At 38.0% G+C, this 27,414-nt stretch overlaps 1 protein-coding gene across 6 annotated transcripts in view; it reads left to right on the top strand.

Annotated features, from left to right (window-relative positions):
• The first annotated feature begins 285 nt into the window (after positions 1–285).
• The window catches only part of NCKAP1 (NCK associated protein 1), a 52,776-nt gene continuing 25,647 nt past the window's right edge, over positions 286–27,414 (top strand). The window contains exons 1-10 of one of the 6 annotated variants that reach the window (XM_071434403.1): positions 286–524; positions 11,016–11,033; positions 12,159–12,269; positions 21,755–21,841; positions 22,055–22,111; positions 23,133–23,275; positions 23,361–23,451; positions 25,530–25,667; positions 26,333–26,381; positions 26,892–27,048. In XM_071434403.1, coding sequence (XP_071290504.1) covers positions 417–524; positions 11,016–11,033; positions 12,159–12,269; positions 21,755–21,841; positions 22,055–22,111; positions 23,133–23,275; positions 23,361–23,451; positions 25,530–25,667; positions 26,333–26,381; positions 26,892–27,048 — 959 coding nt within the window. In that variant the 5' untranslated portion in view covers positions 286–416. Of the gene's footprint in view, positions 525–604; positions 938–11,015; positions 11,034–11,190; positions 11,315–12,158; positions 12,270–21,748; positions 21,842–22,054; positions 22,112–23,132; positions 23,276–23,360; positions 23,452–25,529; positions 25,668–26,332; positions 26,382–26,891; positions 27,049–27,414 lie in introns of those variants that run through there. The other 5 variants (XM_071434401.1, XM_071434407.1, XM_071434405.1 and 2 more) reach the window with 5 other exon arrangements.

Genomic DNA, 27,414 nt, shown 5'->3' with positions numbered 1-27,414 from the left:
TTTCATAGCCTCACAGAATGGTTTGGTTTGGAAGGGCTATAAAGACCATTTTGTTCCAAAGCTCCATCCAGCCAACACCTCCATGGATGGGTCACCCATAATTTGATTTTTATTTAAGGCGTAATATTTATTTAAGGTGTAAACCTGTCAGAAAAACGGGCATTCTTCACCGTTCCGCCGCCCACCTCGGGGCTATGCCCGAGGCCCCTCAGGGACCCTCAGGGACCCTCGGACCGGGCAGAGCTCTGCGCTGCCGCCGCCCGCCCGCCGGGGGCGCCCGAGCGCCGCCCCACGTGACCCGTGCCCACGCCCCGCGGAGGCACCGAGCGCCGGGCCGGGCGGACAGGGAGCGCCGCGCCGGGCCAGGCCGGCGGCCGCGGGGCTCAGAGCGGCGGTGCGGGCACCGGAGCGCCAGGATGTCGCGGTCCGTTCTGCAGCCCAGCCAGCAGAAGCTGGCGGAGAAGCTCACCATCCTCAACGACCGCGGCGTCGGCATGCTCACCCGGCTCTACAACATCAAGAAGGTGCGGGGGGCCCCGGCCGTGAGGGGGGGTGGACGGGGAGCCGCCCCGGCGCGATCCTCAGCGCCGCTCGGGCCGGCGCTCCGCTGGGCTTGCGGCTATGCCGGCTGCGCCGCGGCCTACCGGCGGGGCCCGGGAGGCTGGGCGGGAGCCGCCCGGCCCGGGAAGGGGGGCCCGGGGCTTTGGTGCGGCCGCCACATCGATACCGGGAGAGGAGGATGGAGGAATGGAGGAGGCCGGGCCGATCCCGGCGGCGGCCGCAGGAGCGGGGCCTGGGCCCGGCGCAGCCCCCGGAGCCGCTGCCGCCCCGCTGCCGTGCGTGACTCACACGAGCCGCGAGTGGGCAGCGCCGCGGGGCTTTTCCCACGCCAAAACCTGTCGCTACCGAAGGCAAAAAGGGGCTCGGGGTAAAATTAGTAAGTTTAATTTCGCTAAGTCCGAGGCGCGCGGTTGCTTAGCAGCTCTCGGCGTGAGATGGAGCGGGTGCTTGGGGCAGCTCCCCGGCTGCCCGGGGGTGTGGGTCGGTGTTGGCCTAGGTGAGGTGGCTGGGCCGGGAAGGAAACTCCGGGTCTGGGTGTTGGGAGAAGGATGGGTCACGCCTTTGGTTAATTTCTCAGTTAATTTCTTCGGTGCTCGGTTAATTTCTCTTCTGGAGGTAATCGTTGTGCTTTGCTGTAGGAAGGAATGTAGTTCATGGCCGCAGAATCATAAAATTATTTGGGTTGGAAGGGGACCTTGAAGATATCTAGTTCCGACCCCTGCGCTGGGTGCTTGTATCCTTCCCAGCTTCATTTTCCTCATGAGCGTTAGACCGTCTGAAAGTGTATGGCTCCTCAACCCGCTTCCAGTAATGAATACTAGTCAGGATTTTATTGCTTTGCCTTGAACACAATTATTTAAGAAGTTTTTCTTATTTCAAGGAAAATGTTAGTTAATACCTTTGAGCAGTGAGTACATCTTTGTGGGTTCAGCACAACAAAATTTCAGTGCTGTTCCCATGCTGGGTGCAGCTGCAGTGGCAAAGGGAGTTTGAGAATTCTTGGTGCTTACTTGGTCCTCTGACTTCTGCACCCAGGTTTCTGTCAGGAGTGACCCTCCCTGACTGATCTGAGGTAAAGGATGTGTTTTGTCCAAGTTGTTTTTCTCATATGGGAAGAAGTAAGAACTACCAGAAGAAGTAAGGACTATGAAGTGCAATGTTGATTTTAATTAAGGTGTTTTTTCAGGGGAAAAAAACTGCAACAAACCAAGTGATTGAAGTATTTAAAAGTCAGCGTTCATCCAAAGCCATTTCTCTATTTGATGTGCACTTGAGTGTTTCTAAAAATCTTCTTCACTGACATAAATAAGGCATTCTGACTAGATGATTGTAAATTCCTGTCTTTCTGAAAGGTTCCTTTTAGTCTGTAGTTTTGTACATTGGAAAATCCCTTCAGTTAAATATAATTACACTTCTTACAAACAGAAATCCACAATTTACGGGGAGAACCATCAAAATGAGGAAGTTGTTTGTGTGTGTGCTTGTTGAGCTTTGAGATAAATATCCCAGGTGAAAAATGAGCAAGGGGAATTTCTCCTGGACACAGCCCTGCTTTGCAGGGCAGGAAACAAGACTGGAGAAATGAAACCTCACCTTGGTAGCTCTGCCTTAGCCACTGTGAGCCTGGGCTCTGTTTTCATTCCCAGTGTTCTGATACAGGGACATTCACCCCTGTTCAACGCTCCAGTGCCTACAGACATGTTTCTGCTTGGCATGTGTGGATGGCAGAGTCCTGTTGGCCCATATGGTGGTAGCTCTGCTGATCTCCTGTTTAGGAAGTGATGCAGATGGACAGGCTCTCTGTAGGGGAGCATCAGCACTGGGGGTGACACTGCTTTTTCCTGCAAATGCAAAGAGCTGAGTCCAAAATTGCTAGGTCTTGCATACAGAGGGAGAGCAGGCATCACCAAGTGGCTTGATTATTGTGTAGTTTTGCAAATATGGAGATGTCTCAGGCACAACTCTTGTGTATTCATGTAGTGATTTGTGAATTCAAATAGTAATTTTCTTCAGCTGCAGTTAGTACTGCTTGACAGGGGGAACTGGCCAGCTCAGAGGGTGAGCCCAGAAGTCTTGGGATTGGTTATTGTGTTTTATTGTGAGTCTCTCTTCAGCCCAGCTGCAGCATCGCTGACTGCTTGGAACACTTTGGTTTTGTTTATTTATTTATTTTCCCTCTCTTTAAGCTGTCAATTCCAAAACTGCTGTTTAAGATTCTGTCATAGTTCTGTTGAAGATGATATTGAAACTGAAAACCACACAATATGTGGGTTTGCGGTTAAAGGAAATGGTTTAGACTTTTTTTAATAAGAGGAAGTGAGAGATTGAAATGTGTGCAGCAGCAGTAGAGATTGCTGGAGATGCTGTCTGGACAGTACAGATTTTCAAGGATTAAGAATTTTTTCAACTGTTAGAAACAAAGCAGGAAAATAAATTTTACTTCCCAAAGAATCACAGAAGTTGTTAAAAGCTGTTACTAACAATGATTTTTTGTCTCATCTTCCTATACAAAGTTCAGTTTTGTTGCTGTTGTGCTTATAGCTGATAATTGTTCATGGTTTCCTGTTTACTGACCTTCTGTGCCACTGTTGTCTTTTGAAACAGTTAAAAGTTTGTTGTTTTTAAAACAGACTATCTGACTGTATGGTTTTTTTGCCTCTGAAAGTGACATGGAAATTAGGAAAAGTGAAGTTAGTAAGGTAATAGTAGATAGTGAGACAGAATTTAGATTTGCACCCTGTAAGGAGGTGGATTTTTTGTTGCTGTTGTTATTTTGAAGGATGGCTCTTTGCTTGCTGCATTGGGACCAGTATTAGTAATGAACTTGGAACTCTTTCCCTTGTGGTTTCTCTCTTGGTTTGTTCCTTCTGTTTTTTAAGAATTTATCCACAGTTATCTAGGTTACTGTCTACCCTGTAACTTTGGTCATTACTTGCCTACAGCTACACCTGTGTAAATCAAAGACAGCAGGGTTTTTTCATGCCATCCTGGCTCAGGTGAAACTTGGATTTCATTATTACCTTCCAGTCTTGTGTTGGTAAGCTTTGTGCAAATGCTGCCATTACTGTGGACTGTTTTGTTTGAGACTGGTGGCAGCAGAGAATAATCTTTTTTGTGGGCCTGTCTTTTGTTTGTTTATAAAACCCTTGGATACCAGGATGTGTTTACAGTAAGAGATTTGATCTTGAAATACCTGAAGTAGAGATTTAGGCACAGCAAGTCAAGGGGGTGTGATTTTGGTGAGTGTATAAGTAGTACTACAGTCAACAGAACTGCCAGGAAGTTAAGATTTTGAATTATTTAAGAGTATATGTTAATCAAACATGAGTCTGTTATTTAGCATGAATTGCTTTGCTAGCAGTGTTCTGTTGTCCTTCACAGTATAGGTTTTACATTTGTTCACAAGATGTTTTTTAAATGTTATTAACAAAACAAATTCCTTAGAGTTTCCCAACTTGATTACATAGTATCTGAAAAATGAGGATCTTAAACCAACTCTTAGATGTGAACTGCATCATCAAACTGAAGTCATAGATGAGGGACTTAACTGTTTGCAGAGGCTTTAGCTGACTTTATACTTTCTTTAAAGATATAGTAGTGGAAATACTGGATTTTTACCTATTTTGAGGATGTTACTACTCGAATTTAAAAGTTGTAAAAGCTAGTTAATTGTTTTATTAGTAGAACCAGTGGATAAAGTGTACAGTTTTGCTCAGGCACTAGAGCAATTCTGCAGGAAACAGTGGAAGAGATTATAGATGATTTTAGGAAGACCACGGGGAAGTTTCCAATTTGCAGAGCTCTGAAGTTTGGAATGGTGTAGGATTAGATCACCCTTTGGACACAGAGCTCTGTGCTGGAGTGCAGACCTTTGAGCTGAGAGGAAAAGCTCACCAATAATTTAGTTGTGAATGGTAAGGTTGGTGTTGAACAGATAATGTCAGGTCATGTCTTCAGGTCACTGGGAAGTGTCCCAGGGTGGGGCAGTATTGCTTCCACAGATGTCAGCAGTTCTTTAAAGGTGAAAATGGCAGTATATGTTTGTGTCTGTGATCTTGGAGGAATAGCTTATAATACTGTCTTATTGATAAGCAGAGGAGTAAGCCCCAAACAAACTTACAGTGCTGGCAATTTAAAAAAAAAAAATTCCTTTGCTCAGGAAGCAAACACTTAACTGGTGATACCATATAATACTATTATTTTTCACTCAGAAAAGCAATTAAATTTGTAAAGAAACAGAAAGACTTTGTAATAAAATAAAAATGTCCCAAAAATATAAAGAGTGGATTTTCCCTTTTGCATCAAGAGTAGCTGCCCAGAATTATCTTGTTTCTTGGCTTACAAATACAAGTTACCTTGCCCCCTGCAATCGCTGTTCATTTTGTGTTAACACAAAACCAAATCCAGTTCTAGTTGCAAGAGATTTTTAAAGTTGTGTGTAGAGGAGGTAGACCTAAAAAGTAATAACAGTTTCCATTTGAGGTTCAGAATAGACAGGGCTTTCCCATTGCCTTGCTTCTTTTTATTAAGATGTTATTTTATAAACTACATTGAGGAAAAGTTTTGTGGCAGCGAAACTTCTTACTTTTTTTTATCCTTTGCATTTCACCTGCCCCATATTTGATTAATAGAACCAAGGCTTTAAAGAGGTGCTACAAACACAAGAAGACAATGTGAATTTAGCACTGTACAGACACAAACCCAATATATTTCATTCATTCCCAAGGTGATGGGTCACTCTGGTATGGACAGTTTAGAAGATAATTTACATGTTGACTTTTGCAAGGCTGCTGATGTGACCTCATCTGATTGTTCTCATGAACAATCTAAGGAAGTGCAGTCTGGATGGAGCTGTGATGATGAAAGCAGATAGATCACCAGATTAGGGAATGATGGTGAAGATCTCATTGTCAGATGGGGGTCAGCAGGGTCTTGTGGGGTGTGTGTTACCTCTGCTTCCAGTCACTCTTTGATTCAACAACCTAGATGATGCCTACAGTGTGCTCAATAAATTTATATGTAGGAAACTGGGACAAGCTACAGAATCTAATTGGAATTCAGCTTGAGCTTAGAAATTGTAGGTATGGTCTAACAGGCTTGGAGGTGGCTGAGCAAGTATGATTGTAAGGTATATTTGGTTAGTGGAATTTAAAGGACAAAATGAGAAGTAATGAGGTACCAAGTTCTGGAGAAAATAGCTGGGAAAAGTTAGGGACATCCCAGGGCAAACAAGAGCCAGGGAAGTTGTGCTGCAAAAAAATCAGGGATGACGTGAGTTCATGTAAATGTGAGCAAGATAATCTGAAGGAAAAGTAAGTAATTTTTTTCCTCTACATCTCCTTCATTGAGATTCATTGAAAACATATCTGATTGACCACTCTTTTCAAGGAAGATGTGGACAAAATGGAGAAAGTTCAGGGCAAAATAATAAGGACAAGTGGTGCAGAAAATTGCACCTATTAAAAAAAGGGAATGTTTTTTCAAGTCAGCTTATAAGTAATGCAAATTTGTAAAAAATTAGGACTGCAGTAAAGAGATGGGGAATAGTTTATGCCATCCAGTATGACCACCAGAGATCAAGAACTGATGGATTGAGTTAAATATTGGAAAACTGAACTGAATATTTGAAAAGACTGTGAGAATGTTTTTGAATGTAGCCTATTTGAGACCTGTAAGTAAAGATTGGTCAGACATATCCCAGGAGCAGCACAGATACAGTTGATCCTGCCTTGGAATAGGAGAGGTAGGTGGGCAATTTCTTGCAGTCCTTTCTAGCCTTTTCTTCTGATTTCACATGAATTTATATTTTACTTAATTGAGTTTCTGAGTAGTGATCCACTAGGATTTAAAGTAAGGTGTGTACTTGGGGTTCAACACACACCAAATAATGAGTAAACACAGGGGAGGTGTCTTGCTTAGATCTAGGAAACACTGGGCTGACTGTAACACCTTTAATTGTAATTTTGAATTGATAGGAAGGCACATTATATTTCAGATTTGGAACCCTAGTAAATAGAAAGTGCAACAGCTGTTAAATTTCTAATAATTTTGTGCTATATTTTGGCTATGTCCAAGGCCTTTAGAGACTCTTCATAAAGTAGTTACATGGAGATTTTCTTCTGTTTCCGTATCTTGCTGGAAACAATTAGCATAATGTGTATCAAGATGCAGATTTACCTTTCATCTAGGTAACTGCAAGCATAAGAAATGTAATTTACTTGGGACAAAGTCACCCTAGCTATGCTGCTGTAGGACAGTTAAATTTTAGCCATCAAAAGTATTAAACTATAATAATTTGTCAATGTGTTCCCAACTAATTCTTGTATCTTGTTGGATAGACTTTACAAGGGACAAGGCTTTATTCACAAAGCTTATCTGGGACCAGCCTGTTTAGTAATGAACTTAGGCTTCCACAACTTAAATACAGACAGGCAGTTGTGGTGGGCTTAATCAGAGATATTAAAGCAAATGTAGTGTGAGCCACTATTCAAAGCAGCTCTTTATTGTTTATTCCCCTCTCTTTTCAGTAGTTTTTTCAGAATTAGAGATTGTGGGTTCATAATATTAATTGTTTTAATGGGTGGCAGAAACAAGGAGTAAATAATAGGTTTTATCCTACAAAAATATAATTAATGGTGAAAACATTTCTTTTACTGTTAGATTTAGTATAGTTTTACTGTTAGATTTAGTTTCCAGGCTGCACAGCTGGAAACCAGGCATGCAAACTTAGAGTGAAGCCTTTAATGCCAGCAGCTCTTCCAAGACAAGAACAGTTTTACTGTGCTGCCTTTCAAAGGAAAATGCTATAGTAAACTGTAAATGGGACATACAGGAGCTTTTCCTGGTTTGGGCTCTGAGGCATCCTGAATTTCTGTTTAATAATCCAAGTTACTAACTTGGGGAATGGCATCGTTTTTACTGTCATTGAAATTCCTTCAATTTCCTTGTTAAATTCACAGTTTTGTTGTGCAGATTCATTTGTAAATGAAATGTAAAGGTGAAGTGATTTGTTGACTGAGATTATTTCAGTGCATGTTGTCACAGTCAAGTGGAACTGTGCTTAGCAGTGTTTTATCTCAACTCTGCACTAACAGCAAATCTCTTGAAGTAATAAATACATTAAATTGCTGCCAAGTATGGTTTATGGTAATCTGCTGGTGTAGGAGGTTTGGGGGATGAAAATACAAAATTTTTAATTCAAATGGCCCTGTTTCTCTTTTACTGGGAGACAGCCCTGCTGCTAATTTAGAATAGTTAGGTTTAGCAACAACAAAAGAAAATAAATAATAGGTCTTTCTATAATACAGTAAAAATTTAGGCTTTATTTTTTTACCATTCTAAGCCATATAATTCAGGAGATACTTCCCAGTGTTCTTATTCAAGGGAACATAACAGGTTGATGTGAATGAGTGGCATGAGTGAGGTTCAGAGGTTTTAAATGCAAGTTTGGGGCACTGACTACTGGCAGTGATTGTACCTGAACATAAACTTCCTTTTATTCATGCCACTTCAGCTGCATGATAGAGTCATTTTGTTGATTGATGTTTTTTTCTTCTCCTTCAACATCCTCTGCCCTCAAGTAGGAAGTAAAATGTTAAATTTAGATTTTTGCAGTGAGAATTGTAACAGTATTGGGGCAAAAGGTCTCTTTGCTGTGTATTAATGTTGGTGTATTCTGGCCAAAGGCAGTTGAACTGGATTCTGTTTTCCTATTTAGAGGCCACTTGTCTTACATGTAGGCCTTAAGCAGATTTTTGTAGTTGGCTGCTTCTGAATGAGTACAACATAGAAAGTATAGATATATGTAGTATTCTTAATTTTCCAAGTGAAATTAGTATAGAAGAACCTAATAGCATCAAGTGAGGAAGAGAATCTGAATTTTGTGTAATAATAATATAATTATTTACCTCAGTAGGATAGGTAGGACAATGCTGCTTTAATTCAAAACATATGGCCTGAACTTGTGCAAACAGTGCAGGTAGTCTGATCTCTCTGAAGCTTAATAACTGTGCAGATGATAGCAAATAAGTATTGTAAATAGTGAAGTTCTTAGCTACAGAAATCATATTGTTCTTGTTGGTAGTTGCACAGAATGCCTTTACTTAGTTGAGAGCTTATCATAGCAGGCTGCCATTCTAAAGATCTGTGGAAAGAAATGCTGTGTAACTTGAAGAAATCCAGCATCTGAATCCATTAAATTTTTTTTAAGAATTATGTAGATTAGTTTCTAACCATAACTTAGCATGATCTTTTTCAGCATAGCTGCTTATCAGCTGTTCAGTAATATACAAAGGAATTCAGAGTTGACTGCTGGGAGATTCCTTTAGTATAATATTTTGGGGTTGAAGCAGCTGGAATCTCATAGCTTCAGAACTGTGTTCTGTGAATGCTGCACTAGTAAGAACAATTTAATTGGTGAATTTCTTTTCAATACTCAAAATCGCAGTAATTCTGTGTTGTGGGGTTTTTCCTAATAAGAAACTAATTGAGGAATTGTTATTGCAACCCGCATGGAGGGGGGGAAAGTGGTGTCTGAGCCTGAGAAAGGGCTTCTGGTTTTGGCTGGTGCTTGGAATTCTGTGTGAATACTGGAGAGCTGTATTTGGGAAATGGCCTTTGTATGTTCCACCACAATGTTCCTACCCGTTACAGTACTCCCAAAGGATTTTGTAAAAGCAAAAGCTGCATTTCTTATCTACATTCTAAGGCTACTGCTGTCAATATCTTCAATCTTTTTACAGCAAAATTCAGTTTATGTGTCTTACCACACTTTCGTGCTTGTGCAAAAGTGCTAGGATTGGAGTTTGCATATTAATTCTTTTCTTTATAGAGTAAACTATGGGGAGTTCGAAGTCTCTTCACCATTTGGGGAGAGGTTTAACTTATGGACACTGTTTTACCTGTGATGCTGAATGCAGGTAACTGCATGGATGAAATCTGTTGATGCAACAACAGCTGGTTCTTAGATCTGTAAGTAACTTAGAAAGGAGCTGAGCTGCTGTGGAACATGGGGGAGTGAAGGAAAAGCATTGACCCAGTCATTCAGTGATATTTATTGTCCTCTTTCAATTCAGTCTAGGTAGGCTGGTACAGCTTTCTAGAAGCTGGAATTGTGGTGTGTATGTGAGGGATGTGTAGTTCATTAGTAGGAAGAGTTAGAGTTGCTTCAAATATGATGCCAGCTGACAAATGATGGGGAGAAGCAAAGAAGGAGCATATTCCCAGATATTGAGGATTGCCAGTTAAACTGAGGAGAACACTTGTCTTTTCTGGGGGCTGAGTTGCTAAAGGCACAGGAGGATGTGCATGTGGATGTTTTCAGATCTCTCTTTCCTTCTGAGTGTGTGTGTAAGGGCTGGGGTAGAACATAAGTTTTAGTAAACATTTTGAAGAGCTGATTTATAGGAAGGAAAACATCTATTTCTAGCAAAAATAGGGAGTGTGTGTGGAAGGAGTGTTTGAATTCAGACTGAAAAATTTATGAAGTCAACAGTGGTAGATTTCTTGTCTCCTATATAACAGCAACCATGCTGGAATTGAACCGGGCAGTAAGAGTACACTGGGCATGAATATATGTCAGTTAACTTGTTTTCTTAGTAATTCTTCTAGTAGAGCAAGTTACATGTTTTGTGGCAAGAACAACAAATTGAAATAATTTAACTAAGGTTCTGACACCCATGACACGGAGTTAATTAAAACTTCATAAATCTCAAGCCCTATGTTGAATATTTAATGCCTTTTTACAGTATAGTTTGTACTTTTGAATTGCATAGACTTGAAGGTGTGTACAGAACATCTCTTTTTTGACATGTGTGGTTTGCTGCTCTAAGGAGATGGAAGCAACAATTTAATATCTAACATACTGTGGATGTTGCTGAATTGATTTTCATTATCAATTCCTGTTATATTATAGATACGATGCTGTAACAAAGTTTAGTACCTTTGTGGGACATTTAGCAAATATGAGCATTTTGATATCAGAATAGTACATGAGTATACATCATGATGGTCATGTACTACTGGTAGGTGTTTTAGAAACTTTCAATAATGACTCTTTTGTTTGTTTTTTTTTCTTGGCTACCGTTTCTTTTTCAGGTATGTAAAACTTCACTGAGTTTCTCTCCTTTTTCCCCCCTGTAGTTGCATGTGATGTTTGTTAACTTTTTTCCCTCTCCACCTGAACTTAGTTTGGAAGTACTATTAGTAGTTACATGTCTCAGTATATTCACAGTGCTTTGCACAATCGTTACATTCTAATAAGTGTCAAGTTGTTTGTGAGTATTAGAATAATCAACGTGCAGTAGAAAGTGTGCTGACTAGAGTAACAGATGGTTGTAATGTTCTCTTGGATGTAGGTAATAGTCTATTAGTTCACATAAATGTAATACTTTAGAATTTAAGAGTAATTTGTTTATATGTAATTTTTCTCTCTTTTTATTACACTGCTTTCCCAGCAAGGACAAGTTTGGAAGGTTTGCAAAGCTTTTCACCTTCCCTTTGCCCGCTTGCCCGCTTTCAGAATCGGTCTCATACTCCATGACTTCTGTCTCTACAGTCCACAACTCGGTCATAGAAATCAATGTGGAAAAGTTTTTGAAATGAGTTGTCATTTGAGTTCACTCTGTTGTGTAGAAACGCCTAGCATGTAATTTAGTTTTGCATGAGACGTGCAACTCCTTTGCAAACCCCTCTGAGGAAAACAAAACGAAATGAATATTTGAGAGAAACACGGTTTGAGTGCATATTTTGTCATGTAAGTAACGCTGCTTTTAGTGTGTTACTCCCAATGAAATGGTGTGGCATGGCTCACTAGTCAGAGTAGCAGAGCAGTGTCTGGCAGCATGCACTGTAGCTGGCAACAGGAGGTGCTTCCTCAGGTCTCTGTCCAGAGAAGCTGTGCTGATCCGTCTACGTAAGTTATTGAACAGACCTAACACTTAGCTGTGGCTTGGCATCAAAATTTAGTGAAACTTTTAGATTGCTGCTTTTAAAGCTCAGCCTATGCTGCTGTAGGAATAAAGAACACGAGTAAAACTTCAGTTTGAGGAAGTAGACTATGTTAGGCAAATATTGGTGGTTTGATTGTGGGATGGAAAATTGTCTTAGAGTTACAAGTGGGAAAAAAATTAAATGCAGGTTGGTGGTGGGGTGTTTAGTTTTGTTTCACAAAGGATAGTTTAATCATTTCATGTGCCCAGCACTGTCCTCCACAGATGATGACATGATCGAGTTCTCTAACAGTTTGTTAACTCCAGATGAATACAACACTACCTCAAACCAGGAATAGCGTTAAAAGGAAACATTTTTTTTTTCTCCTTCTTTTAGGACTGAGTTTTTTCCCTCACTGCTGTTCTGCACTAACTGCTTTGATACTTCCATGCATCTTTTTCAGTAGAAGAGCATCTCTGTACTGTTTCCCATTGCATATTTCAGCTGTGACAGTCCCTGCACTTTGCCTTTCATTTTATCACCTGCTCACTAAAAGCAAACAAACGAAAAGAGGAATCTTTCTAGTTTGTCTTCAGATTTGCAACTATCACTTAGCTTTACATGGATGATTGTGTTTCTACTTCATTTTGTATTGTATTTTTTTATAGGCATGTGGTGACCCCAAAGCCAAACCATCCTATCTTATTGACAAAAACCTGGAATCTGCTGTCAAATTCATAGTCAGGAAGTTTCCAGCAGTAGAAACACGCAACAACAACGTAAGTAACCAAATGGCTTTATAACTATTTTTCTTACTACCCTTTCAGCACCAGCTGGGAGGTTTACATTTTCTTATAAAGCATCTGATGCTGACAATTGCAGTTGGAACATAGTTGTTGATTCAGATGTCTGGCAGGATACTTGAGAAGGAGTTATCTTTAAGGAGAGAATATTAAACTGTAATTCTGCTTGGGTTTTGTTAGGATAGGACTCTTTCTGGTTTTCTTTTTGCCTGCTCTCTTCCATGCCATTTCAAAGAATTGTCAATGGGAAGAAATCCTTGGGAAAAATCATGCCTTATTTTAATAAGAGAAATTCCTGGTGACCAGACCGATTGCAGAAGATGAAAGTTGCATAACTTTATTTGAGATGTGTCCTAACCAGCAGATCTGTAAAAAAACACCTGTCTGCAAAGTGGGAAGAAGTGTTTGTACTTTACAGGTACCCTTGCCTATGGAGTCAGTCCCTGTGCAAATAAAGAATGCTTTAGTACATAAGGAGAAACATTGTGAAGTACAAAAATAAGGAAATAAAATTGTTTCCTCCTCATATAGTAAGATCAGTTGCAGAAGTAAATTATATTTTACCTTTGAGTGGCTCAGTATTGCTGAATTTGGTTTTGAAGCCTTTTTTTAGGTAATTGTTAGGCTAGAGGCAGGCATTTTGGCAGGTGATGTACTCTTGTTTCCCTGTTTCAATTTGAAACACAAGGGCCCTTCAGATGTTTGTTTTACCTGCTTATATTTCTTTCCAAAGGTGGGAAGTGGAGGTAGGTGTTGGGTTTGCATGTTCCCTGCATGCAAGTGGCTGCCTGTGTGTTTGGGAGGTTTAGGCTTGCTTTAAGCATTCAGGTTTTCTGCAGAATGATAGGGGTGATAGCAATGAGAATAATTAGTTTCTTTTTCTCCAGTCACAGCAATGGAGAAAAGACCCAAAGAAACCAGAAGAAAACTTTACCTTATGGAGGAAACAATTTCATTAACTATGTGCTTTTTCACTTTAAAACTTGTTCTTTTGCTTTGCACTCTTTATTGTTGCTTATCTCTGTATTGAATTTGTGCTAGTAACAAATATAGAAATTCTTTATCAAATTAATGTGAAAATAGTAAATCTGTTAAACCATGTTTGGTAAATGCTTCCATATTCTCTAAGCTTGGGTGGCAGATCAACTATTAAAAGATAATCTGCATAGAATTTACTTACTGCAGCTGCATGTATATTTTGAATTTCTTCCAGTTGTTGGTTATCAATTTGGAGCTTAAGTAATGATAGATGTTTAAGGATTTGTTGCTGTGAAGTTTATGGAAAGAGATCAAAGAAAACTTGCTGTATTTTGACAATCACAGTTTCTAAAATAGGACACACTCACAATATTTTGTCATTGCTGTGCGTTTATTTACTATGAGCCAGCCAGGCCTGTGTTTATTAAACACAATTGACAAAAGCCTACCCTCCTTATGGATGAGCACTCTTTAAAGGAGGATTTTAAGCTCTAGCAATAGGCAGCTGGGGTGTCTGTCCTGCAGTCAGAGCTGATTGCATTTCATTTAGTTATTTGCAGGTGTTCCCATAGAATGCTGTAACTCCCAAAAAAAAGGAAAGGCCGTTTAAAGATTTAAAAGGGCAAGAAGCTAATTGGAACAGAGGCACATTGATTAAAGAAACATCACAAAGGATTACTGCAGTGGAAATAGCTAAGAAATCATAAGTTGTGTTTCTTCCTTGCAGTGAAAATTCCAGGACACCTTTCAGGGAGGGATTTTGGATTTTGTATGTTGGAGTGCAGCAGTTGCCACTGCCTAGCACTGTGTACCTTTGCTTTCAACATGTCAGTAGGTGATGGTGCTGAACAGGCTTGCATTCACTTTTAGAGAATAGGTAGTGCCAGCTTTTTTGATTTTTTTTGGACCCATTTTAGCTGTTTTTTCTCAGGTATTGTCATCTACAGTGTTTTGTGTCTTAGAAATGAGCAACACATTTGATTGAGGAGTATGAGCAGTGTTTGCTGTAATCAGAATTTTCCTTCTGTTGAAACAAGTAATTCTGTTATATTTGCTATTGGTATCTTTTACATCTTTATCCATGGAAAACCGAGTTCCTGGTTTGTTCCTCCTTCAGTGTTTGACGTGCTGAGTCATCAGAGCAATGTCTGACAGTTGCTGGTTTTCAGTATTGTACTGAGAGTGAAAGATTGTGGGCAGTTCAAACAGGGAAGTGGCTGATCAGGCTGGAAAATTAAATGGAGTAGTTAATTTTCCAGAGGATTAATGATAGACAACTCTGCACCTTATCAGTTCATAACTCTGTCTCCCATTGTTCGAGGGCAGTCCCTGTGATGTCTTACACCTGCCCTTTCTTTTCCAATAACCATGGTGAATCACATCATCTTGAAATTGTGCAGTTAGACCAGGCTCTTAAGCTGTTAATGAAATAGGCCACCATGGTAGTACTGCTGCACACTGTATGAAATAACCTGCAAAGGAAGGAATAAACAAAAATATAAGCCAAAATTTGAAGGATTCAAAAAGTGAGAAACAAGATAGAGTCCTGTTTGAAAGGGAAGTTTCTTCTGTGTTTGGGGGAGCTTTACTATTTATAATTATTATAAATTGACTAAAGCTTTGTTTTGAAAAAGCCTTCTAAGCTGCAGATGGCTTTCAAAAACTTTTTAGCACTGTTGTTCTTGGTCAGGTGCGTGATCTGCTTGTGCTTCTGTTGACTCAGAGCAGCATTTATTGTTACTGAATTTCCTGGCCTGGCTTCAAAAGGATTGTTCCAAAGTAAGGGATGCAGAAGCAGCCAGATTTTTCTGATAGCTATTTAGACTTCATCCTCTTGTAAGGGGGTACATGTGAGGTTCTTGTCACAGTGAACTCAAAAAAAAAATGTTGTAGGACCTAAAAGTTACTCTGTTCTCAGTCAATGCTAATACTTAATACCTTTTAAAACCAGAATAAAATACCTCACTGTGGGGAACTGGAGATGCAGAGAGAAAGGACAGAAATTTTTTGTAGCTTGTGAGTAGGATTTGATAAGTCTGCTGCCTGTGCAGGTAAAGCTCCATGTCTTTATGGGATGAAGTTGTAGCTCCCCCTCTGCTTTCCCAAACACCACATAGAACAAGTAATGGGAATATCTAGTCTTCTTTCTTGAACATACCTTTTTCTTGGTTTGTTCCTCAGCAATTTCCTTGTAGAAAAACTTATTTTTTTACATGTCTCTTGGAAAAAATTGATGTTCAGTCATTGCTTAGCACAAAGCAGACCAGTGAAGCATCACTTAGAAGTTTCTCAGTGTATGGTTAGTGAGAGAAAGATCTGTTTTCCAAATAATGCTAGTCTTCATCACCTAGTAGGTATGTTCTCAGTATTGTTCATATCAATTCCATTTTTGTTTTGTATTGACTAATTTTCTGCTGTATTGTGTCTGTGGGGACTGGAAATGAGATCACTTTGATAAGCAGTGTGAGCATTTCCAGTCTACTTGGGTTAGGATCTATAGTTTTGAATTAGTTCACTTTATTTTTTTTAATTTTTGCCTTTTCCCTTTTAGATCCCAGTGTGTGTTTGGTTTGCCCCCTGTGTCTTTCACAGTTTCTCTTCACAACAAGCTGGTTACATACAAATTAGATGGGTGTGGGAGAGGTGGTGTGGGCACAGAGTGTCTGAACCTCCTTGGCTAAAGCTTATTAGTAGTCATTAATCCATGCTTTTATTAAATGCTTTCTTCTATTAAAAAAAACCCTAAAACCCACACTTCATAACCAGCCTCGATTTTTAATTTGTGATAGGTGCTTCCAGTAATTAGTCTTTTTCAGAACACTTAATACAAATAAATAACCTGATTTTCCAAGTTTTTTCTTTCGGCCCTGCAAGTGCTACAGGTTCTCAAGGAAAATGTCATTTGTTTGCTTGTTTCTAATGAAGCATTTAGTATTGTAGTTTTCATAGCACTAATGAAGATCATTTAGAAACTATCATCTCTGGAAAAGTAACTTTGGAGTCTCAGCTCTGCTGCCTCATGCATTGGTAATCCCTTTTCACTGGTCATATATTTTTGAGGAAGCTATCACAGCTGTTTTCTTAAGTCTAACTTAAATTCACCCCATATTCAGTAAATGGTAATATTTTTGTCCACCTTTCTGGGGTCTTAGATCTCTTGCATGGAAGACTTGACTTTCCAGATAACTTCCAGCTTGCTTAAGCAAAAAACCCCCAACTCCCTAAATTCTGCCATAAAACCCAAGTAGCCTTTTCCATGAAGATTAAAAGCTTTTCCAGGTAAGGGGGTGCCATGCACAGCTGCTTTTTCACCTCTGCTCTTGCTGAGGGAACTGATAGTGGTAAAGAGATAAATTTTCCAGAAGTCACTGAGGCAGCAGTTTAGGTTATGGATGTTCCCCTGCATGAGTGAAATCAGATGATGAGCAATTATTCTCTGTTCAGCTTTCTATGAACAGTTAGGATGTCTTATGCTTGAGAATAGAATATAATAAAGATAGTTTATTTCACAAGAACATGGAAATCATCTACAAATAACAAAATTTTATCTACATTTTTGCTAAAAATTCAAAATGGTAATTGCCTTGCTTTGATACTACCATACTTACTGTGCTGGTTTTGTATGCAGGAGTGTGTCTGATGTCTTCAGTTGTTACAGGTGTAAGACTGACTTAAAATGAGGTATCCTATATAACAAATATAGTATATAAAGTTTTGCAGTCTAACAGTCATTTTTGAGTGAGCATTTTTTTCATAGCAATTCTAAGAGGTCATGTGAAATCCTGAAATCTCTTCCAAATGTTTCACCAAACAGAATTCTCATAATGTAATATTTTTTTTCAAAATAGTAAAGTGCTGTCAGCTACGAAGTTTATTTTCTTGGTTTGACCTTTGACTGGGCCTGAATTAAAGATAGAATAACATCCAAACCGTGTATTTTTTTATGATTATTTGTAATAAATCACTGTAGAACACTGCTGTAATTGATGTAAATCCATACAAGTCACTTGCCAAGGTAAATCAATTTTGCTTGCTCGTTGCCTCATAGTGTCTGCAATACCTGCAGAGGAGTGAATGTGTGTGTAACACTTTACCCTCTCCTTCATCCACTCAAACTCTCTTTGCTTTAATGATTGACAGTTTAAGAGCTTGGCCCTTAAAACCAAGAAAACAAACAAAAAAACCCCACTGAGATGGCATTCAAAAAATTGTATGAATTGTAAAAATATTGGAAAAATTGTAAACGAAGGTGAGAGAATGGGGAATCTGTTTTTTACAGCTGAGAGGTAGATGAGTTTTTAAAGAGAAACCTCCCTGCTCCAGTTGTCTGCCCTTATTAATTCCCTGGGAATGGTAACAGTTCTGGAGCATCACAGGTGGCTATTTCCTTTTCAAAACAGTTACCTTAGTGCTAGAAACTTGAACACAAACTGAAACAGATCTTGTAGGTAGACATACATTAGTTAGTAAACATGTTAAATATTCTATTTTATCTTTTTATAGGCAGCACAGTACTTCAGAAACTGCTTTTAATTGCAAATAAGCAAACCAAGGGACACGTCCATCATTCTAGAGTTAATTTACAGAATTTAAAACTATTTTTTTTTTCATTTTATTAGATGTTTCTATCTTTCCCTGTTGCTCTGCTATGTATTTTCTAGACACAGAACTTTGGTCAAATTAATTGACTTTTTCAAATGTTCATCTAAAGACACTGTAGGTGACAAGCATAGTGAGTATAACAAATGACAGTAACAGTCAGAATTTATAATAGTGCTTTTTGGGGCTTATATTCCAGCTGGTGAGATTGAGTTGATGGTATTTTTGCTGAGGACATGGTAATATCTGTGGTGTTGTATTGTAGAAAACAAATACAAGTGTTTCATGATCAGACTTGCAGGAAAAATATCACACTAATATAAGCAGAAAATTCACCTTTGTACTGTCTATTTCCAGATCATGAAATAAGACATTTATTCACATATTGCTACTGCCATTCAAATAAACATGATAAAAAAATGCAGGACTAGGGGTACAATTTGCTTTTGCTCACATGAAACTCTCTGAGCAACCTCTTTTAATTGTCTCATATTTTTTGTGAGCCATTGTATTAAATTGGTATTTATTCACATGATTAGTATGCCAGGCTTGCATCATTTCTCCCTTGTCTGAGCCATTCATATAAGCTTTAAGTGAGGCTGTCTTGCATTTTTCATGTTTTTTCTTCTCTTAATGTACTTTCTCTGACATAATTGACTGTGTGAGGATCTTCGGGATTTAATATAAAGAAGGAAAAGCACAAGTTAAAGATCAGTTCCTTCTCCTGTAGGTACTCTTTCTTATTTATAAATAATATTCAAACATCATCAGAGATGTGATATTTTGTTAATAGACAAAATAAATAGTCTCAGATTAATTATTTGAGAGTTTTTTTGATCTTGCCATATTATGCTGAAAATTCTACATGTTTTCATAGGTCTTAAATCTAAGTCACCTCATTCAACAAAAATACTTTTCTTATAATTTGTCCTTCAAATTCTCTAAGAATCAATAAACCACTTCCAGTCTATAAGGCAGTCAGGTATAGTAAAAATAATTTTTTGATGTTTAAAGAGTTATTTCTTCAGTTTATCCTATTTTAGGATATACCTTATTTTGTTGGTTATTGGAAACTTTCAACAATGAGTTGCAGGCTAAGGAAAAAAGCCTCAAACCAAATACAACTCAATATAGCATCAGCAACTTCTAAACAGATGTTTAGAAGTTAATAATTAGTAATGGAAAGTTTTAATGCTGTGGTTGTGCAAAGAGTTACACCCACATTCTTGAATGATAAAAAAGCAAATAAACATCCAAGACACTGCATGCTTGTAAGCTGTTCTTCTAAACATCACTGATAAGGCTGTGCTCCATAAATTGAACTATTTGCCCTCTACTGACATAACAGTTAGTTTATATATTGTTTTGGTACTACTGTTTTAAATAAGAGTTTACTGACCCCCTCAACACTCAGCATTCAAAGAATGATCATCTCAACTCTCTAGGAACGTTTTAACATCACTTATCTTGTTACCTATATTCCCAGAAATATTTACACATAAGAATGCACAGCTATGATTCCATAATCCTTAGCTGAGTGTGGCAGATACCTCCCTATACTCTGTACAACTTCACAGAATTTCTGAAAATTTATTATTTCTTTTGTGATCATAGTTCCCAGCACCATCTCCCTTCTTGCCATATCTCCCCATTTCACATATTGTGGCTTGAAATTGAATGTCCTGTAGGAGTGGCCATTCAGTTGCTATTTGTTTTACCAAAAATAGGTGTACAGCAACTTATAATTTTGAGTCTCCTTTAGCATTGCACCTTGCTTACTATGATTTAGGATTGCAGTGGAAAAAATGCTGTTAAGGGGGTGTGCAGTGATAGTGAGTTCTGGTTTTGTTTTTTCTCTGCACTAGAAATGATCTTACTTGTGGATCACACCCTGTCATCTCTTCCTGAAAATTCTTGAAAGGACTTCTCAGATTCATCTGGGTCACACTTGTATTAGTTGCACAGAAAAAAACCTCTTATTTCTGCTTAGTCTTCTACAAACTCAAGAAAGGCTTGAAGTGCTAGGGCCAGGGTCCAAAATTAAAACCACTCATCTTAACTGAGTTTTCATTGTGTAAGAACTGTTGAGTGATGGAGCAGTCCTGAAAGTACACAGCAGATTTTCCTCTGGAGTGATTCCAGGTGTAGGCACAAGCTGGTCTGAAGGTGTGCTGGAGCTGCACAGCCATCCTGGAGCTCTGGAGTCTTGTGTGCTGATGCTGCATCCTTCATTTTCTGAGCTCAAGGAAGTTGAAGTTAAAGCTGTATACTGGAAAAACTCCAGTTTTAAGCCTCATGCTGAGGATCAAAATACAAGTCTTGGGATTTGAAAACAGGTTTTTGTACAGCAGCACATGAAATGGGAATAAATTATTTCCTGGTGCATGAGATTTATCAGGACAAGTTACAAAATGAACACATGTACTTGCACCTCTTTCAATTAAGCCTCAGCTGATGGCTATGTGGAAGAGACTTAAATAATAGGCAGGCATTCCAAGTCCAATCCTTTGCCATGGTTTAAGAGTAGACAGGAGGATTTTATAATGTAGCCATTCTGATTGGCTCATAACTGACTATTCTTGTCTTCCTTGGCAATAGTGAAAGTGTTATGGCTCAAGACTGCTACAAAATCTTCATCACCTCTGAAAGTTCAGAGGAGAGAAACTAAACTTATCTTACCTTTGTGGTCCAGGCAGTTTGTTTTATGTAAAGCATCAAAATTCTTCTAAATTCATAAAACTGAGAATACAGAGCACAGCTTTATAAAAGAGAGTGAGCTGAAAAAGCATAGTGAGTTCTAACCTCTCATGAAAATAAGCTAATCAATTTGAAGCAATTTTTTAATCTGTCTTATAATTGATTGCTCTTGTTGAGAAAAAGATGTTATTTAATTTGATCATCTTTTATTTAAAATCTTGCAGATTTTTGGAGGGCACTTTTTCCTATTGTTCCTATGCTTTAACTCATTTCAATTCCTGTATCAGGAAGGAGATGCAACTTGTAGCTGGATATTGCCAGTTAAATATTTGGATACTTGCAGTGCTTTGAGACTGTCATACATAGATAAACAGAATGGCTGTTCACTAACAGCTGCTTTTCTGTGTTCTTAATTGTCTAAGTGATCAATCTTGTTCCTTCAGAGAATCTTTTAAAATAAATAGTACTTCATTGTCTGTTTAAAATATATATAAAAATAAATCCATGTGAATTATTTTACCTTTGTATTCACGTTTGCCTCTTCCATTTTATCCACAAGTGTCTAATGCTAGTGTTTGGCTTCTTTTATGTTTCTTTATTTTGTTGCTTTTGTTTGAATGTATTATTGTGTTTATATGGAACTGGTCAAAGAACCGTTACTGTATTTTATGTTTGTATCTACATTTTATTTTGCATGCTTAACGTGGCTTTGCCTGGATATTCTTTTTGGTAAGTTCAGAATTTAAAAGCATAATGTTTTTCTGTAGTAAAGTTTGTAACCTGCCACCTTATTTTCTTCCACCTCGAGTAACATAATTATTTTGGTTTTGGCATACTGATTTGTGCTCATGTACTGTTCTGCTTTTGCAAATTATACATATGTGATAACATAACACTTCTCCTGACTACCATTTTCATCTCTAGCTGAGCTAAACAATATGACTCTGGTACTAATGTGTACTAATGTAACTTTTATCTTCAAAATGTAGTGGGCAGCTGTTAAAATGATCAGTGCTGAGAACTCTGTGTATTTGACACACACAGAACCTCAGTCTTAGAAAAACAATGTTCCAGCTTCTTTGCATAGCCTGGTGGTTTCTCTGCGCTTCACAGGTATTACTTTGCAGCAGTCTTCTCAAGATCTTCTAAGAACAGTGTGCATGTTTATGTTTCTCTTTTAGCAACAGCTTGCTCAGCTCCAGAAAGAAAAATCAGAGATTTTGAAGAACCTGGCATTATACTACTTCACGTTCGTTGATGTTATGGAATTTAAGGTAAGGCATTACAAATGTGTAAGTTGTTCTTGTTATCACATTAAGTTTCTGTAATTGTATTGATGAAATAAGACTATATAATGAAATAGCTGAACTTGAAGTTCTGTTCTTCAAGTAAAAAAAAAAATTGAAGTTCCATCACTAATTGTAGTAACATGATTTAATTAGATCTTTTTATCTTTTTAAACTAAAGTTATTCCTTTGTTTTTCAAGGACCATGTCTGTGAGCTGCTGAACACTATTGATGTTTGCCAGGTCTTCTTTGATATTGTAAGTTTCTAGGTTTAAACTTCCAAAAATGTTATATTCAGAGTCATGTGGGGAGAAGGACTTGTTTTTGTTACTCCAGGAAATATCACATCTCCAGTTATAAGTGCAAGAGAAATAAAAACAACATAGGATTCACATTTCTAACTTTTATAATAGAGAGATAGACCTTTCTTAGTAGTCTTCTTATGAACAGTAGTAACAGTATTGCTGCCAAACATAAAATTTTTTCAGTAATTTTTGATTTATTGCATCTGCAAGTTAATTCCTAGTCACATCTCTATGCTTATGCCTTGTGAGACTCACAAGACAAGGCTATTACTGCTGTCCACCTAAGCTGTGTGAGGAGGTCATTTTTGGGGTTGACTAAAGCAACTACAAAAGCATCTAGAAGTCTTACATTTAAAACAAAACCACCAGCCCCCACCCAAAAAACCCAACAAAAAACCAAACCAAAACAAACAAAAAAAACAACCAAAAAAACCACCCCCAAACAATCTTAGAAAGAAAGCTCCCAAAAGAAAATCTCCAACACTTTTTCCTGTTGGTTTCAACTTTCTTAATGTTCTTAATGTCACCTTGTTAGTTTTTGTCATTATTTTGAATTTGGCCAACTTAGATTCATAATGTGAAAAAGGAGCAGGTATGTGTTCTGTGGAATGATGTTACAAGGCCAGTGGGATATGTGCTACTCTTTTACATTGTGGCCTTATTAAAATACAGTTCATAGGCATGGCACTGTTGACTGCTAGGTAAACAAGAGAAGTTGTTCTGTCTGTCAGGTAATCTGTGACACTTAAGCCTGGCAGGATTTATTTGGATGCTTTGTTTTTTTGAGTGCAAACAATTCTGGGAATCTGAATGAATGAATAAAGGTTATACAGAGTCACATGCCACCAGAACAAGAACTTTTTTCAAAAGACAGCATTTAAAAATGCTGAAAGTTGGTGGAAATGTAAGGAAAAATGGGTTATGCTTGTTTCTAAAAGTTTTTAAATGATAATTTACTGGTTTTCATTTCTAGACTGTAAACTTTGATTTAACAAAGAACTACCTAGATTTGATTATAACCTACACAACTCTAATGATACTGCTGTCTCGAATTGAAGAAAGGAAGGCTATCATTGGACTGTATAACTATGCCCATGAAATGACACATGGAGCAAGGTAAAAAATTGATTGTATGAAAGATGTGTATGATGTTAATGATAGCAACAGCTACACCTCATGAATTGTTTGTTGTTGCTTTTAGTGACAGAGAATATCCACGCCTTGGCCAGATGATTGTGGATTATGAAAATCCTTTAAAGAAAATGATGGAGGAATTTGTACCTCACAGTAAAGTATGTAACTACTTTTCACAGGCATGCAGTAACCTTAATTGGGAGAAACAGTGATAAAAAATAAATGTGCAAGAGTTTGTTTTGTTGAAGGCCATTTGGTATAAATTTTATCTGAGATTTCTGCTTACATTGAGTATCTAGGGCTGGGGTTGATTAAAAAGCACAATCTGCAGAAATACAGGAATCATAAGTCCATTAGTAGGGTGCCAATCTATTCACTAAGGATCAGAAATTAATTAAAAATCAGTTGTGGATCATCTGAGAATAACTACTTTTGTGTTTTGTGTTAGCTTGTAGCTTGAAGTTAAAGAGATTCACAATGTTTCTGTGATGTTGGTTGTTTTGCTCTGTTACCATCCTAGATGAATGTGATTTTCTGTTTTGTAACCTAAGGGGCTTTGCTTTGGATTGTCCTTAAACTGGGAGTCCAGGAGATCACCACTGCCTCTTTAGCAGTAGCTCCTGTACTCAAAAGCTGATACTGCTGAGTTGCCTTCACTGAGTTAAAGGAGCTCAATTCCTTTAGTCCTTTCTGGACAGATGTTTCTAAGTTTCTGTTCTTACACTGTTGATTGTGTTGTAGTTCCGAGATTTAGGCTCTGTTTTCATGTAAGAATATCTTGGAAAAGTTACAGAAGCCTTGCCAAAGTATATCTTATCACTTCCCATTTGCTCACTAGATTTGTTATTCTGTCAAAGCAAACTAAATTTCTCTGATCAGGACTGACCAACTGTTATAAAGACATTACTTTCTAGATGCTTGCAAATTAATTGCTTAACAGTTACAACTTACTTTGGAGTCTTCAGCAGTAGCTTAAGTTAAATTCTAAGTTATTACCTAAAGTTTTTAAGGTTTGGATTATTTCTTTACCTATTTTGAGGTTTAGTACTGGTTGTGGTTTCCTTCTCTCATTTCCTTTCTAGATTTTTCTCGATTTCCTTAAACTTTTCAGTATTGTCACTAGAAGTTCAGAGCTTTCCAGCTACTTTGCTAAGTGCTCTGAAGTGAAATAGTTTCCAATACTTCTAACTTGTTTGTAATCTTATTGGTGTTATGTTTTCCACGATTCCTGTCTTGTTAAGATTCATTTAGCTAATGCTGTCATTTACAAGTAATCTTTTCTAATGCACATTTTAGCAAAGATGCTTTACTTCTCAGTATTATCTTTGTTTATGCTCTTGTATTTAATAGTGGATCAGTCCTTTCCATTGACACCTTTGTAAAGATGCCTTTCAGTCCAATTTTTGCTCTTGTGATTATTCTGTGCTAGAAGCATCAATTGGATCAGGGATCTTTTCAGGTGCTGCACTACAGAAACATTCTTGGGCTGCACTCTCGTGGAACTGCACACTGAAGTTATCAGTGTAATCCCACTGCTTTGCAGCAAACTAGTCCTTTGTATTTGTTTAGTCCTTTGTATTTGTTTAGTCCTTTGTATTTGTTTATTATTTGTTTAGTCCTTGACATTTAGCTTTGGCAGATGACTTTGGTTTTTTGGCCTGCGTGACCTCCTCTGCTCTCACACTGTTCAGATCTGGCTCCCTGAGGATTCATTCAAACACCACTATTGATAAAAAAGTCAGGGGAAAGACTTAGGATACACTTTCCCAGATAAGCTTAATTTGCTACAGAGATATTCCTGCAGACAGTATCTGCTCAAAAGAATTAGAGTTTGCTACCATGGGGAAAGACATGCCAAAGGAAGTGGCAGGGAAGGGAGTAGCACAGCAACTGGGATGCTTGAATAAGTAATGGACAACTTCCAGTTGTGTGTGAGAGGGCTTTTGTGCCTTATTTTATGCCTTACTTTTCCATGTCCTCTAATTCTGAACTCAGAATTTTGTAACTCTAACTAAAATAATAGAAATCAAACTCTTCCTTCTTTGCATCCTTCCTCTAGCCTGGAGTAGTCTTTTATATGTTAAATAAGCTAGGTGCAATGGGATTTAACCTTATGTTTAATTTCAAAACTAGTTCACTAAAATGTCTTGGTGACTGTTAGTAATAATGCTGAGGAAACAGCTCTGCTGATGAAACAGTACTGACCATTCCAACTAATCATGAGCCTGCTTTCTAGTCCCTTTCAGATGCTCTGATTTCACTCCAGATGGTCTATCCTCGACGAAATCTCTCAGCTGACCAGTGGAGAAACGCACAACTGCTGAGCCTCATCAGCGCCCCCAGCACAATGCTCAATCCTGCACAGTCTGACACAGTATGCTCTTTTAATTTACATTCTGTGATAGAGTTAAGTAGGGTTTTCTGTCAAATAATTGTCTGTTGGATTACTTCTATGTGACTTTTCATCAGAGAACTAAATACGCTGATTAGAACAGGGGGAATGTTTTCTCTCATTAAGTAAAGTTTCTGTTACATCAACTTGTGCCTTCAGCCTCTGTAATTTGTTGACCAGAAGATGAAGGGAAGCAATGTTAACTTCTGCAGTTGTAAAAGGGAGGAATCCTGAGTACCCTCTTAGGTGTTTGTGAGCCAGGAGACTGGAAATCAGAGCTGGTCCTTCCTTTAAAATTTATATTTGCATTGCTGCCTCAGCTGTGATAGCAATGGTTATCTTTCTGAAAAAAATTGAAACTTTAATGGCTGTCAAGTTGGGATTAGTATCCATCAAAAGCTTTCAATTCTTGAATATTGTTAAACACAATGTTTATTGAAAATAAATATTTGTCAAAATTTGTTCAAGATTTTGGAGGGTATGGAAGCTCACTTAATATTCTAACCCTCAGTTTCTGAAGTGCTGAAACACTGAATCACTGTTAGTGGTCAGTGGCCTTCTATGATCAGCATTTAAGGCTTTGTTTGTCCCTTTTTGCTAAGAAGTACTTATAACTAGTATGCTACAAATTACTGTTCTTTTAACAGATGCCATGTGAATACCTATCTCTGGATGCAATGGAAAAATGGATCATTTGTGAGTAAAATACTCTGAAACAGCTCATGGTTGCATTAAAAAAAAATTGGTTAACATTTAAGACTACTTGCTTTCTGTACTGTACAATAGCTGTATTAATTACAGCTGTATTAATTACAATTAATAGCTTGATTAAATTTCATTTGTACTATTATGCAGTGAAGCTAGAATTTGGCACGTGCTGCCAAATCATGCATGTGCATCAGTTTGTTCCAGACTTTGACTGGAAGTGGGGGCTTCAGTAATTTGATGAAAGTAGTCAAGTAGTATCAGCATACTCCATTATTTTATACTCCAGCATAAAGTAATTAATTTCATACAAATATTGCAAAAATACTTCCATTAGAAGTGGGGAGGGAGGTATTTTTTATATATTGGAAAATGTTATACCTTAAAGAGTTTATTAATGATCTATGCAAACTATTTATATAAAGTACATAATCATCTCACTGTTCTCTTACTGTCTTTGTGCATCTGATTTGTGACATACATCAATGTGAACTTTTGAAGTTGGATTTATTTTGTGCCATGGAATCCTTAATAGTGATGCTACAGCTTTGAATCTTTGGAAACTTGCACTTCAAAGCAGCTCTTGCTTGGCTCTCTTTCGAGACGAAGTGTTCCATATTCACAAAGCTGCAGAAGATTTGTTTGTAAACATAAGAGGGTAAGTTTTTGTTCTTCTTTCAGAATCTCTGCTAAAAACACCATATTTCTTGAAGGACTGTTTCAAACAGATTACTTCTGTTTCATATAAGTTTGGCTTAGGTACACAAATATTTTGCTTGGTATCTTGACTGTTTCCTTAATGCATAAGTTTTAGGGGCCTGATTTCATAACCACCACACCTTTTTTTATCTCAGTTCTGAAAGCCTGGTGTGAATCAGTCTCTAAAATGGCACGTCTCTAAGATTAATGATCTCACCCACAAATCTTGATTTACTGAAGGGAAAAGATGTAATGAATGTTGGGTTTGCTTGAAAAATTGCATCTTGCTGCCACTAATTCTGCAGTACATTATATGAAAACTCAG

The sequence above is a fragment of the Agelaius tricolor genome, unplaced genomic scaffold (assembly GCF_023055355.1).
Source record: "Agelaius tricolor isolate 1412-34295 unplaced genomic scaffold, bAgeTri1.0.p SCAF_10, whole genome shotgun sequence".
Lineage (NCBI taxonomy): Eukaryota > Metazoa > Chordata > Aves > Passeriformes > Icteridae > Agelaius > Agelaius tricolor.
The sequence above is the reverse complement of the archived record's forward strand: the minus strand, read 5'-3'. Positions and strand labels throughout refer to the sequence as shown.